The 13937-nt window shown below is 42.6% G+C and overlaps 1 protein-coding gene across 3 annotated transcripts in view; it reads left to right on the top strand.

Annotated features, from left to right (window-relative positions):
* Positions 1-871: 871 nt before the first annotated feature.
* LOC122647487 (putative acyl-activating enzyme 19) overlaps positions 872-13937 on the top strand; it is a 98894-nt gene continuing 85828 nt past the window's right edge. For 2 of the 3 annotated variants that reach the window (XM_043840875.1, XM_043840874.1), the window contains exon 1: positions 874-1408. In XM_043840875.1, the coding sequence (XP_043696810.1) occupies positions 958-1408 (451 nt within the window). In that variant the 5' untranslated portion in view covers positions 874-957. Of the gene's footprint in view, positions 1409-13937 lie in introns of all 3 variants that reach the window. The other variant, XR_006330906.1, reaches the window with a different exon arrangement.

Raw genomic sequence — 13937 nt, 5'->3', positions numbered from 1 at the left:
CAAGAAATCCCTAGTTTTTCATGTTTTCTCAACCAGAGTTTTGTAGTAGATAGAAGCATTGGTTACTGCAAACAACAACAAGAAAAATCCTTATAAGACTTTCAAACAGAGAAACAAGTTGCAGGGATTGATTAGACTCGCTCTGCTACCATGTGACAAAGAAGAAGGGAAGAAGGAGAAGAAAAGAGCAGAAGAAGTCGATGGGAGAAAAGAACCCTGGTGCTAATGGTTAGGATTCTGGACAGAATAATCATGAGCCTAGAGCCATGTATATAAAACTTTGTTAACTGTTGGAAATTACGAAGAAGGACACTTAAGTATAACTACACATAAACCCAGAAATAATAAAGACAATTACATAAAACACCCTGCGACTTAGCTTATATCATTTGACAAAGGAAACAACTCAAAGACCCCTAGTGCTTGAGAGAGTTCCAGGAATTTAAACCAAACTCACCCATGTAAATGAACACCAAACTCAATTAACAAAAAAACCAAAGTAAAACCCAATTCAGACCAAATCCTATTCCAGAACAATCGTAAAGTAGCCTTGACCCAGATTACAGAACTGCTACAGCTGCATAGAATCATAAGATCAACTACCCCCAAAAAAAAAAAAAAAAAAAAAAAAAAAAAAACGGTGGCGATGCATCTGCATCAATCACTTTTATATCTAATACTCAATTGTGGTAATCTGGTTTCAAGAGCTGATGGTCATATGACTCTTATATGCTCCTCTTTATCTTCATCAATTGTGGGCTTGTCATTCAGGAGTTAATTTAGTGTTAGTGATCATTGGTGATGGACCGTTGCCCATTTGAGTTGCTAAGGTGGTGGAAATTCATTGTTTTACTTGATCAATACTATGCTAACTTGCTGTCAGTCGAATCTTGTCTTTTAGCAGGTTCTTCTGATCAAGAGCAAAAACTGGTTGGCAAATTTTCTGAGTCATCAAAAATGGTCAAAATGACTGGGGATCAGTTGACCGAATTTCAGAATGTGGATAGTACCCCAAAAATATTGGGAATATATATGGTACCTTCTGTCGAGTACATAATTGCTGTTCTTTCTGTTCTAAGATGTGGGGAAGCTTTTTTACCTCTGGATCCTTCATGGCCAAAAGAGAGGATATCATCCATCGTTTCTATGTCCAATGTTGGGTTTGTTATCAAGGGTACGTCTTCTCTGGATACAAACAACCATGACCATTGTGACAAATCTGATTGGCTAGTGGATCAGAGCTGCTGTTCTATTTTATGCATATCTATGAAGGGGAACCTACGGGACCAATTTGATCAGCTTCACTTGGGTTGGCCTTGTGAAAGTAAAAACCCAAGAACATTCTGTTATTTGATGTACACGTCCGGATCAACTGGAAAGCCTAAGGGCGTATGCGGCACTGAGCAAGGTAACCATTATGTGTCCTTCTTTTTTCTGTTCCTATTTTTTGATAGGTAACATTAAGAAGAAACTGCTATAAATGCTGCAGGTCTGATTCCATGTATGCCAATTCTATAGATTTTGTGCTAAATTCTAATTATAACTGGGTAATTTTGGTAACTTGCATCTTTTTCCCCTCCTCTTTCAAATTTTTATTTTTTACTCCTTTTCATTGCTAAACCTTATTCACAAATCAATGTGCTAAAATTAGCTTCTCTTTTCATATGAAAGAAAATAATGGTTCATCGTCTATGTTGCTTTTTTGTATGGTTAAACATATAAACTTTGATAGCGTGGTCTGATGTATCCTGCTTTTACTGGTGTGAAACTTACAGCCAAGGATAAAGAACTTGGTGCCGACCTAGGATTCGACCAGCTAGAAACCGAAATTTGGTTGAAACTCGTCGAAACCTGGTATTTTTTCTCAGCCATCTCGTGATGATGGTTTCTGTCATGCCATAATCCCGGGATAAGGGAAGGAGCTGCCGTCACGGGTAGAGACCGTAAGACCTTAACTTAAAAGCATCACGTTGTATATAATGGCAATAGCAAGAACAACATGATCACATCAAGTAAATATGCATATATATGTAGCTCATACCATCCATAAAATTCAGAGTTTCAAAATCAGCGGAAGTCTCACAAATATAAACCAAAAGCCCCTGATGGCAACAGTGGTGTAAGCACACTTCTCTCATATTCACAAACGTATTACATGATTCTCCATGAGTTCTTGCTTAAACATATTGTTGAGTAGTCAAACCTGAAAGGGTATATTTGTCTTTTTATATTCTTAAGTTTAGTCGGCTATGTGGGTTTTAGTCCCACATCGCCTATTTGTAATTCTGTCCTCCTCTTTTCAATATTATAAATAGAAGAGCTTGGGGTGATCATTACTCACTCAAGCATTACATTCCATCGTGTTCTGTTAACATGGTATCAGAGCTAGATCTGATCTAGTTCAGAACAGCCCCCATCGCTTCCTCTCATCTCTCCTCTCTCTCTTTCTCTTGGCTTCTTCTTATTTTTCTGTTTTGGTTTGCTTTCCCTATTGAAGGGCAGCACTTAGGAGGTGATCGATGATCTAGTTGCTGCCCTCCATGGTACCTCCACTATGATATGAAGAAGGTTTGATAGTTGCAGCTGATCCATCTTTTCTGCAATTTTTTGGGAATTACCCCTCTTGAAGATCAAGTCTCAATTATCATTGGGGATTGATTGTTCGTATTGGAGACCCATTCTTGCAGCTTGGGACAGCATTTATCACCAATCATCATCACCAATTGAAGCCCTCTACCCTATATCGATCTCAACTTTCAGGGTTTTCTAAGACCCTAACAAAAATCGATTTGAAGGTTAGGGTTGTCATCCTTGGCTGATTTTTTGAGGAAAGTTCTATCCATGTCATGGGAGCTCTCGATCTGTTTTTCAGCCATTTATATTGAGTTTTGTTGCACAAATCAGGTTTTTTCTCTCCAAACTATCGATTTGATTCTGGCACTTCTTTGGCCTGTTGCATAGAGCCTGTTCTTTGATTCAGATTCATTATTGTTGGTTCCTTGTTTATTAATTACCATGCCTGGTTCAACTGTTACTACTACTACTTCTGGTTCTGAAACTGATGGACAGTCAAGGCCTGAATATTTACCTTTCGCTGCTTCTATTAAACTGGATGGAACAAACTACTTGATGTGGTTTAGGTCTACTTATTTGACCATTACTGGTTGAGGATTTACTGGCCAAATTACTGGCAGTGCAAAGAAAACTGTTGAACAGGGTTCACCTCAAGTTCAATGGGTATCCAATGATGCCATGGTGATGTCCTATTTGCTGCACTCTATGCAACCGGACTTCTCCAACAACTACTTATTGTTGGTCACAGCCTATTCTATTTGGAGTGCAGCTAAGCAGACCTTTGGGCAGGATGGGAATAATGCTCAGGTGTATGAGCTTCAAAAAAGGGTCCATGAAACCACTCAGAAGGAACTGTCCATCTCCAAATATTATGCCTCCCTAAACAATTAGATCACTATTTAGATTATCAGCCTTCTACTGCAGACGACATTGCTGCCTACCATAAACACGTGGAGAAAAGACTTGTCCATACTTTCCTAGCGGGGCTGAATGATGAATTTGATCCCATAAGAGTCCAAGTTCTTGGCAAATCTCCAGTCCCTACACTAGAGCAGGCTTTGCTTTGGTCAATAATGAGGAGCGTCGTCGAGCTACTATGTTGCACACTACTCCTATTGAAAAATCTGCCTTGCACATTGGTTCTAAGTTCTAACACCACTTCTAATACCATTACTGATAGTGGTAATGCTGCCTCCAAGGAGCCGGTTAAATGTGAACACTGCAACAAGCCTTATCACACTAAGGCTACGTGCTGGAAGATACATGGAAAGCCGGCTGATTTTGAGGCTAAACAGGCTGCTAAGGGGAAGTCCAAGTTCAAGGCTAATCACACAGAAACTACTGCTGCTCCTGTTGCTCCATCCTCTGACCTGGTGTTACTTCAGATGAACTCTTAGCCTTCCGTCGCATGCATAGTTGTCACGTCGTCACGGCGATTGAAGTCGGTGGAGGGGTGTCATGTCGATATATCGACATGTCGCCCATATCGACTATGTTTTATTTTTTATTTTCTCTATTTTTAATGTTATTTAGTATGCTATAATATATACCCTATAACATAAAAAATTAACATGAAAGTGTACTACTAATCTACTATGGTTTAATTCATGAAAGTGTAATATCCATTAGTGTATATGAAATCATGGATTATCAAATAATTGATAGCAATTGTCTTGCTGATAATAAAGTTGAAAAATCATGAGAGTTGAGATATGATTCATATGAAAGTGACTACAAAAGTAACAAAACAAAAAAACAATTACAAGAACGTAATTTATATTGAGTGAATAAAGCTAATGAACAACCCATCTAAATAAAAAAAAAAATTGCTGATGTGAATATGTGATTGTGTATTAGTCAATAGTGTATTAGTGTTTTCTATTTGATGTTTTTTTCATTTTTTTTTATGTTAAGGAAAAAGCATTAAAATAAAAAATGGTTAAAAAAAATTATTGTTAAAAAATTAAGTTTTATAATTTGAAACTACCATGTCGCCCGATATGGCCATATGTCGTGGTATGGCGTCCATGGCGGCGCCATGGCGATGACATGGAGGCCATATTTGTCGATATTCTTACATCATCCATATCGGTGGTCGATATGCCCACTTCTCCAGCGATATGACGTCATGGCGCTGCCATGGCGTCGCCATAGCGACGCCATGACAACTATGGTCGCATGCTCAAGGCTTCCTGAACACCATCGGCTACACCTGCTGCCTCTTCTGGTTCTCATTTTGCCTTAGGTATTTCAGTCGGTCGTCACGAGCTACTAACCCTCCGTCGTATGCTCCAACCATCTTCCGCTGCACCTTCCATTGCACCTGCACCTGCTACCCCATCTGGTTCTTACTTTGCCTCAGGTATTCCAGGTGTCGTACCGGTTGTCTCGGTCCTTGCCTCGGTGCTACTTACCACAGACGGGTTCTTCATGCATTTCATTATTATTTCCCTTGTTCTGGAAAAGATACTGTTCGAGTAGCCAAAGGTTCTCTTTCTCCCTTTCATGGAAAAGGTTCCATTCACTGCTCTCCTACCCTTACCCTAAATTTTGTTTTGCATGTTCCTTCATTTCCTACTAATCTTCTTTCCATTAGTAGTTTAACCCGAGATTTGAACTGCAAAATAACTTTCTTTCCCTCTCATTGTGTCATATAGGATCTGGTGAAAGGCAACACGATTGTGGGTGGTAAGGTACATGGTGGTCTCTATCTTCTCGACACGGGTCCGTCCACTCCACCATCAGCTTCTTCTTCGGCTTATCAGTTACATTTAGCTACCTCCTCGGATCTTCATCTATGGCATTGTCGGCTTGGTCACCCTCCTCTTCAAACTTTAGCTTTCTTGTTTCCTCAGTTAGTTCAAAGTTGTAACAAGGATGAGTTTTTATGTTAAGCCTGTGTCTTGGCTAAGCAGACTCGTTCTACTTACTCTTCAGTTAATAAAAGAAGTAATTTTCCTTTTGCTTTAGTTCATACTGATGTGTGGGGCCTTGCCCGTTTTGTTTCTATTTCTAGTCATAGATGGTTGGTTTCATTCATTGATTGCTTTACTCGGACCACTTGGGTGTATATGATGCAACACAAAAGTGAGGTTTTTCGATGTTTCCAGCTCTTCCATCTTATGATTCAGACCCAATTCAATGCCACATTGAAAATTCTACAGAGTGATAATGGCAAAGAATACATGGAGCGTCAGTTCCAATCCTATCTGGCTGAGAATGGCATCCTCCATCAGACTAGCTGTGTAGACACCCCTGCCCAGAATGGAGTCGCCGAAAGAAAAAATCGACACCTTTTAGAAGTGGCTTGGGCCATTATGTTTGCATGACAGGTTTCTCCTCAATATTGGAGTGATGCTATTTTCACCGCTGCCTACCTCATCAACCGTATGCCTACCCTGGTCCTTGATGGCCGTACTCCTGTTGACCTCCTTCAAGGTTCCTCCTTTTTTATGGTTCCTCCAAAAATCTTTGGTTGTGTATGCTATGCTCGCAATCATCATCTTCATGGTAAGATTGATCCTCAGAGCATTCGTTGTATCTTTTTGGGCTACTCTCCTACCTAGAGAGGATATAAATGTTATCATCCACCTTCTCGGCGTACATTTGTTACCATGGATTCCATGAAGCTGTGGCATACTACTCTCAACCACCTCTTCAGGGGGAGCATGACTTAGTATTTGAAGATGTGCCTGATCTTTTACCAACCTCTATTCAGGGGGAGCCTTCTTCTCTTCCGGCTCCTATTCAGGATTAGCTAACTTCAGCCTCTCGGTCTCGTCCTAATCAGGGGGAGCGCAGACCTGTGAGTCAAATTCCTGTTGATCAAGCCTACACCAGGAAGCACAAAGAGTAGGTTGAGACTACCACTACTGTACCACCTCTTCAACCGTCAGCACTTGATCCAGATCCAGATTCCGCTGCATTACCTGGTAAGGATCCCTCTCTTGATTTACCTATTGCTGTCCGTAAAGGCATTGGATCTTGTACCCAACATCCCATCACCAATTTTGTTTCTTATGATGCTTTGTCTCCTTCCTACCATGCATTTGTGTCCTCTCTTTCCTCTATTTCTATTCCTCAAAAATGGCAGGAGGCAACGGAAGATCCAAAGTGGAAAGCAGCCGTGTTGGAAGAAATAATGGCCTTATCCAATAATGAGACATGGGAGCTGGTGGCTCTTCCTTTGGGCAAGAAAACAGTGGGCTGCAAATGGGTGTTTGTTGTCAAGCAAAAGCTGAATGGAACAGTGGACAGATATAAGGCTAGACTGGTAGCCAAGGGATTTACCCAGACCTATGGGATTGATTATCATGAAACATTTGCTCCAGTGACAAAGTTGAACACTGTTCAGGTCTTGTTATCATATGCTATCAATCTTGGCTGGGATTTGCAGCAATTGGATGTTAAAAATGCTTTCCTTCATGGAGAGCTAGAGGAGGAAGTCTATATGGAGATCCCTCCAGGTTTTTCTTGTGACAAGACTCATGGGAAGGTTTGCAGACTGAAGAGGGCGTTATATGGGCTCAAGCAATCTCCTCGGGCTTGGTTTGGCAGGTTTTATAAGGCAATGATCTCTGTAGGGTACAAAACAGAGCAATGTTGATCACACCTTGTTCATCAAGCGGAATGGAGATAAAGTTACTCTCCTCATAGTCTATGTCGACGACATAGTGGTGACTGGCAATGATGCAGATGAAGTCTTTCACCTAAAGATTTTCTTGGGACGAGAATTTGAAATAAAGGATCTAGGACAGCTCAGGTATTTTCTTGGAATTGAAGTTGCTCGTTCTCCGAAAGGCATCTTTCTCTCCCAAATGAAATATGTTCTAGATTTACTTTCAGAGACTGGTTTGTTAGGATGTCACCCATGTGACACCCCTTTGGAGGCTACTACTCGTCTACGAGAGAAGGATGGTGATCTTGTTGATATGGGGCGTTATCAAAGGTTGGTGGGAAAACTAATCTATCTCTCCCACACCAGACCAGACATTGCATTTGCTGTTAGTTTGGTTAGTCAGTTCATGCATGATCCCTACTCCATCCATATGGTCGTTGTTCTTCGTATTCTCCACTATTTGAAGTCAGCTCCAGGGAAAGGGTTTCTCCTATCTCCTCATGATCACCTTCGTATTGAGGCGTACACAGATGCTGACTGGGGTGGTAACCCAGACAGAAAATTTACTTCAGGTTATTGTACCTTTGTAGGAGGTAACCTTGTCACATGGCGAAGTAAAAAGCAAAATGTGTTGGCTAGGTCTAGTGCTGAAGCAGAATTCCGTGCCATGGCCCAGGGCATATATGAACTATTGTGGCTTCAGAGTTTACTCCAGGATATTGGTTGTTCTGTTCATCGTCCAATGATGCTGTATTGTGACAACAAAGCAGCAATCAACATTGCTCACAATCCAGTGCAACATGACCATACCAAGCATATGGAGATCGACAGACACTTCATCAAGGAGAAGTTAGAAAGTAGGCAAATTTGTATACCCTTCGTGAAATCCGACAATCAACTTGCAGATGTATTCACTAAAGGATTAAGTGGAAAGTTATTTCACCCTAGTTTAGTCAAGTTGGGCATGTGTGATATTTATGCACCACCTTGAGGGGGAGTGTTGAGTTATGTAAGCCGATAAGGGTATTTTGGGTCTTTTATATGTTTTATTTCCTTTATTTCCCTCTCTAGCTATCATAGTCGGCTATGGAGGGTTATATTTGTAATTCTGCCCTATTAATGAAATCTATAAGTAAAGGGGCTGAGTGCAGGCATAATTCACTCAAGCCATTCTCCCATTCTTCTCTCATTCTTCTAACAGTTATTTTTCATGAGAAACCTATATATGTATGTTTCTTCTCTCGTGGGAGTTTCAATAGTTACAAGTCATCTTCCTTGGTTTTCTTCTCTATCTTTTGATTTTCTTTCTCTCCCGAGGTTTTTCAATTTTTTACTCTCGTAACCGTCGTTGGTCAGGGAGAATGGTGAGGAAAATTATTTCGAAGTCTGGTAAGGGGGATGATTCCTCTGTGAGTTAGGCTGATGGGTCTTCATCTAATCAGAGGGATTCTGGCAGTTCTTCTAATTGTGATCTTCTTCCCGTTCCCAGGGTGTTACAACGGAGTCTTGGGGGAAGGAGGTTGGAAGCATTGGAGGGGCGGTCTTATGGTAAGGGCCTGAGAGAATTTATTCAGTGTTCAAGGAGAAAGATTTGGATGCCATTAGGGTCAAATATCATGACTCTACTTCATTTAAATTGTTTGTGCCAATGGTGAGACGACCTTGTTGAGGAGTCCCGGGGCTGCATTTTTTTTACGAGGATATGTTTGTGTCTGGTGTGCGCCTTCCACTGCATCCTTTATTCATCGATGTTCTTCGCCGCTATGGGATTGGACCTGCCTAACTTTCTCCTAATGCGTGGTAGTGTATTGCTGGATTCGTTATAGTTAGTTGGCGGAGTGGGTATGAGCCGTCTGTCAAAATTTTCTCTCATTGTTTTTCATTGAAGTCACAGGGGGAGGCATTGTCTTGGTTTTATTTTTCCCATACAGGGAAAGATGTGAAAATAGTTCAGCTTCCCAATAGGGCCACTGATGGTTGGAGGAATAGGTTCTTTGGGTCGAACTCTCCTCTAACTTTCCTCTGTATTGGATGGAAGGAATTTCGGTGGGCCAGGTTAATTGGCCTGAATTTGTTTGCGAAATGTTTTTGAATTTCCCCAAACCGAGATTTTGAACCTTGCTTACGAGTAAGGGAAGAGTCAGTCATAAAAGGAGATTGAAAGGGAATATTTTAGTATTAAGATTGACTTTTTCCCCAAATCTAATTTTTGGAAGAATGAGTATTAGAGTATATAGTCATACTGATGGGCACAAAATATGTCATGGGATACATATGTGCTGCATTCGGAGTGTCACCGACATCTTCAGTGGTACGCAACTCGTGGATTAGACCTTCGAAGACACTTAATGTATTGAGTAGTAAGTATTATACTTATGTTCCCCTAACCTAATGTATGTATTGATTGTTTTAATTGCATATTTATATTTTTAAGTAGCTAAATTATATGTAATCACTGACTACCAGTCAGTGTTTATAGTAGGTCTAGTGTACAACAACATTCAACGTATACTAGCAAACTTGGGTCCAAACCACAAGTACCATTTTGGTTGGTTTTTTTGTGAAACTAATTCATGGAATAGATGTAAAATGGTAAAAATAGGCATCACAAAAAGGGTCAAAATACCATTTTGTGGGCCTCAAAACCTAGGTTTTGATTGACCCAGAAAAATCCCGGGTTTTGACTGAAACCTAATCGAATCCGAGATATCTCACCAAAACCGGCCTTGGAACCAAAACCTTGATCATTGGTAAGAACCCACATATGCATCAGACAGGTTCCTTCCTTTCTAGTCTGCCACTCGCCTTATCATCTGAATTTGGCCATACTTAGTTTCTTGTTTGTCCAACATTCTACTGATATGCTTCATAAAACATTAGTACATTACTGGTCATATTGTTGTCTTAACATTTCCCCATCAATTTAATTGTATAGGCTCCCCTCAAGCCCAGAAAATAGCAAAATTCGGAGATGAATCAATCATCGCTGTGGGCTACAAATCTGAATTCTAGAAGGTCTTTAGACAAACAATGTTCAAGATTTCATTGATATTTTGCAAAATTTTTCGGTTTCGTAGGCTGTTGAAACGAAACAGCCTGCGCTATTGAAAACTGTCGAGATTTTGTCCGAAATTTCAGTATAATATTTCGGCCAAAACAGTACATTGCCTTTGTAGTAAAGGTATGGTTTCCAATGGGTCGAATTTCAACCCATTTCATTCACTTCGACATGTTTTGCCACTGAAGGGGTTCTTACCTGGTTTTTGAGATTTCTTGGTCAAATCACTGTCGTACAAGGTTGGGACAAGTACTTGGGCAGTAAAGAAATGTAGTGGAAGTGACGATTTGCTATATTGTTGGAAGATTTGTGCAAGCTTCAAAGATGGAGGTATATCACTTTTCCTAAAAACTAATTTTTGGAAAAAAAAAAAAAGGATAAATACTTGGTGGTTGGCATTCAATTTTTTTATATGTTACACACCGTAGCCCGATCCATGACTTAATTGAGCTGGAATTTATTTTTAAAATTTTTGAAAAAAAAATGATTTTATTGCAACAAAATTTTGAAAAAAATAGGGTTAATACTTAGTGTTAGGATGTCATTTTTGTATATGTTGGACACCATTAGCCGATCTACAACCTCACGAAGTTGGTTTTATTTTTTTCTGCCCAAAAACTAATTATTTTAATAGCTGAATTTTTATTACCTGGGCTCAGACATTTTGTGTTTTTCATTTTCATGGTGATGAAAATTTTGTTTCAAAGTCAGTTATGGTATCCGTTTTCATGGTGATGAAATATAACCTGATAAAACATCTTTATAATATTTATATTTTTTATCATATTTTTTTTAAAACCCTGCTTATCTAATTATAGTTTTAAGTAAAATAATTTTGATTGAAGCGCCTGTAGCTCTAAATTTATGATAGTTAGTAACCTAGCCTAGTGCTTAGACATTTAATTTAACCATTCTATAATTTCCTGGGCAGCATCACCAGTCCCAAGGGGTGTCTCGAGGGGTGCGCAGGTTTGGCTCTGATGGCGTAGGTTTAGCTTCGTGCTTCACGTGGGTTTTGCGATGGCGGCTCTCACCAGGGAGACCTTGCCCCCCGATCCCCAACATTGCCTCGGGATTGATGGTGGTGGGGCTGTTTCTTTTGCCGCTGTCGTGTCTCGCTCCTTGTTGCTGCCGCCGGTGGATGTGGAGGTTAAGAAGGCTTCGTCTCACTTTGGTTGCCCTGCAATTTTCTTTTCCAAAGACGAATTGGCTCTGTCAGAAAAGGCTTTTGCGACTTCTCTCATCACGAAGTGCAGCTATGGCAAGCCGTCTCTGTTTGCAATCAAAGAGGCCATTCGAAAGGCCCTGCACTTGCAGGGGGACGTGGTGGTGTCGACGCTGGACCCTCGACATGTCCTCTTGCGCTTCGCGGTTCCAGCAGACTTCGTCAGGGTGTGGATGAAAGAGCAAATGCATATTCAGGGTTTTCTTTTTCGATTTATGAAGTGGACGTCGAATTTTGTTTCTGGTTGGGAGTCCCCATTTGCGCCGGTGTGGATTTCACTGCCGGGGCTGCCGGTGAACCTGTATCAGGGGAACTACTTGATATCGATCGCAGGGGTTGTAGGGAGGGTTTTGAAGGTGGATGGTGCGACTGCTAATTGCACACGCATGGTGGCAGCCCGTGTGTGTATAGAGGTAGACCTGCGTGCGCATTTGCCGGCTAAGATTTGGGTGGGCTGTGGCGATAATGGCTTCCACCAGTCAATGGTGTATGAGAAACTGCCCCAGTACTGCAGTCGTTGTTCTAAAATTGGGCACTTGAAGGAGGTGTGCAGGAAGTCACAAAGACAGAGACCGGAAGTTGTAGCGGCGTCACTTCCGGCAGGGGCAGCGGCGACAGGTGTCGTAGGGGAGGGGAGAAATGGCGACGGAGTTTTCATTCCACATGGGGAAGGCACTTTTGCTGGGGCTGGCCATGTGGAAGTGGAGACCCCTGGGCTGCGGCAGGGCAGGCTTTCTCGCAGGAGGAGGGGTCGTTCGGCCATTGGCAGCAGATACTGTGGAGAACCAGGCGCTGGGAAGTGCTAATGGTGTTGGGGTGGGGGCGCCTCTGGCTGATTAGGGGGACCTTACCTTCGCAGGCGGGGTGGTGGGCGATGCCAATCCTAACAGTTCTGCAAATTTGGTTGAGCCTGGTGTCCCGGCAGTGGGGTTGCAGGCGTTGGCGGTAGAGTGTGCTGTGGGGAGCAGGTTGGTGATGCCTTTGGATGTTCCAGTGGAGGCTGGCGGTGTGGTGGAGGTGTCTAGCCAAGGAAGGAGGCGGCCACGAGCATCCTCGATGGTTGGTGTCATGCCGTCTTTCTTCCTTGATAGTTCTGCCCCGGCAGGTTCGAAAGATGATTGGCAGGTGCCAGGCACTGCGCCAGTAGTGGAGAATCGTGTGGAGATGGTGGAAAGCCTCAGGACATTTAATGCCTCACTTACAGAGAGGATGAACAGGTTGGTGGAGCGACTGGCTGAGTCGCGTGCAGCATCTGTTCCAAGCCCCAAGAGAGTGCCAGTGGTTCAATTAGAGGCTGCATCGGGTGGTCGTGGTGGTAGAAGGCGCCTGCAGCCGAGGGCCCCTTGCCTTGGTGCAGCCTTGGTCTACAAGCGTAAGAAAATTAAGAAGGTAATTGCAAAGATTATGACATCTAGGCTCGCAGGTCTGCTGCCAGCTCTGGTGGCGGAGGAGCAGGGTGCTTTTGTGCAGGGGAGGTGCATTCATGATAACATTTCTCTTGTGCAAGAGGTTACACATGAGCTGAACAGGAAGGCGAGGGGCGGCAATGTGATCCTGAAGTTGGATATGGCTAAGGCCTATGACTGACTAGAATGGGAGTTTCTGTGGAGCGTGCTCTTGAAGTTTGGGTTCTGTAGGGATTGGGTCAATTTGGTCTGGAGGACAGTCGATAATTGCTGGTTCTTGGTGGTGCTAGGGGGCAGGCGGTCAGGCTTCTTCAAATCCACCAGGGGGTGCGACAGGGGGACCCTTTGTCGCCAACGCTGTTCATTTTGGCGGAAGAGGTGCTTAGCAGGGGGATCAAGGAGTTATTTGTTGAAGGGCACGCCTCCTACTTCAGGTTGCCCGAGGGTGCTCCGGGATCTCTCATAGCCTGTTTGCCGACGACACCATCATCTTCTCCAGGGGTCTCAAGAGTTCCCTTGAGCAAATCATGGGTTTCCTCAGTAGGTATGAAGGCTTTTCAGGTCAGCTTGTCAACAAGCAGAAGAGCTGTTTTGTGGTTGGACACAAGGCTACGCAGGCTCAAGCTAGAATGGTGGGGGTGGTTACTGGTTTCACTCAGAAGGCACTACCAATCACTTATTTCGGTGACCCTCTTCACTGTGGTAGGCTCAAGATCAGCTTCTTTGATGGCCTTGTTGAAGCCAAGTTCTTCAAAGCTAAGTTTTTCAAAGGACTCCATATGGTACTGGTTGAGCCACAGGGCGTGAGTTCTAGGTCTTGGAGGAATGCACTGGCGTTTAGGGGACTGCTTTTGGAGAGATCTTGGTGGCTGATTGGCACTGGGAATGTCTACTTCTGGCTGGATAACTGGTCTGGGGCGGGTCCTTTGATTGATGCAGTGGACAATGCGCTCCTGGTTGATGTGGATCTGCGGGTGAAAGATGCGTTTGAGGAGGATGGCTCTTGGAAGCAAGATATTCTGGATCACATTGATGATGAGGCTATCAGGCAGGACA

Source organism: Telopea speciosissima, unplaced genomic scaffold, assembly GCF_018873765.1.
Source record: "Telopea speciosissima isolate NSW1024214 ecotype Mountain lineage unplaced genomic scaffold, Tspe_v1 Tspe_v1.0063, whole genome shotgun sequence".
Lineage (NCBI taxonomy): Eukaryota > Viridiplantae > Streptophyta > Magnoliopsida > Proteales > Proteaceae > Telopea > Telopea speciosissima.
Note: the sequence above shows the minus strand (reverse complement) of the source record. Positions and strands in the feature narration are given on the sequence as shown.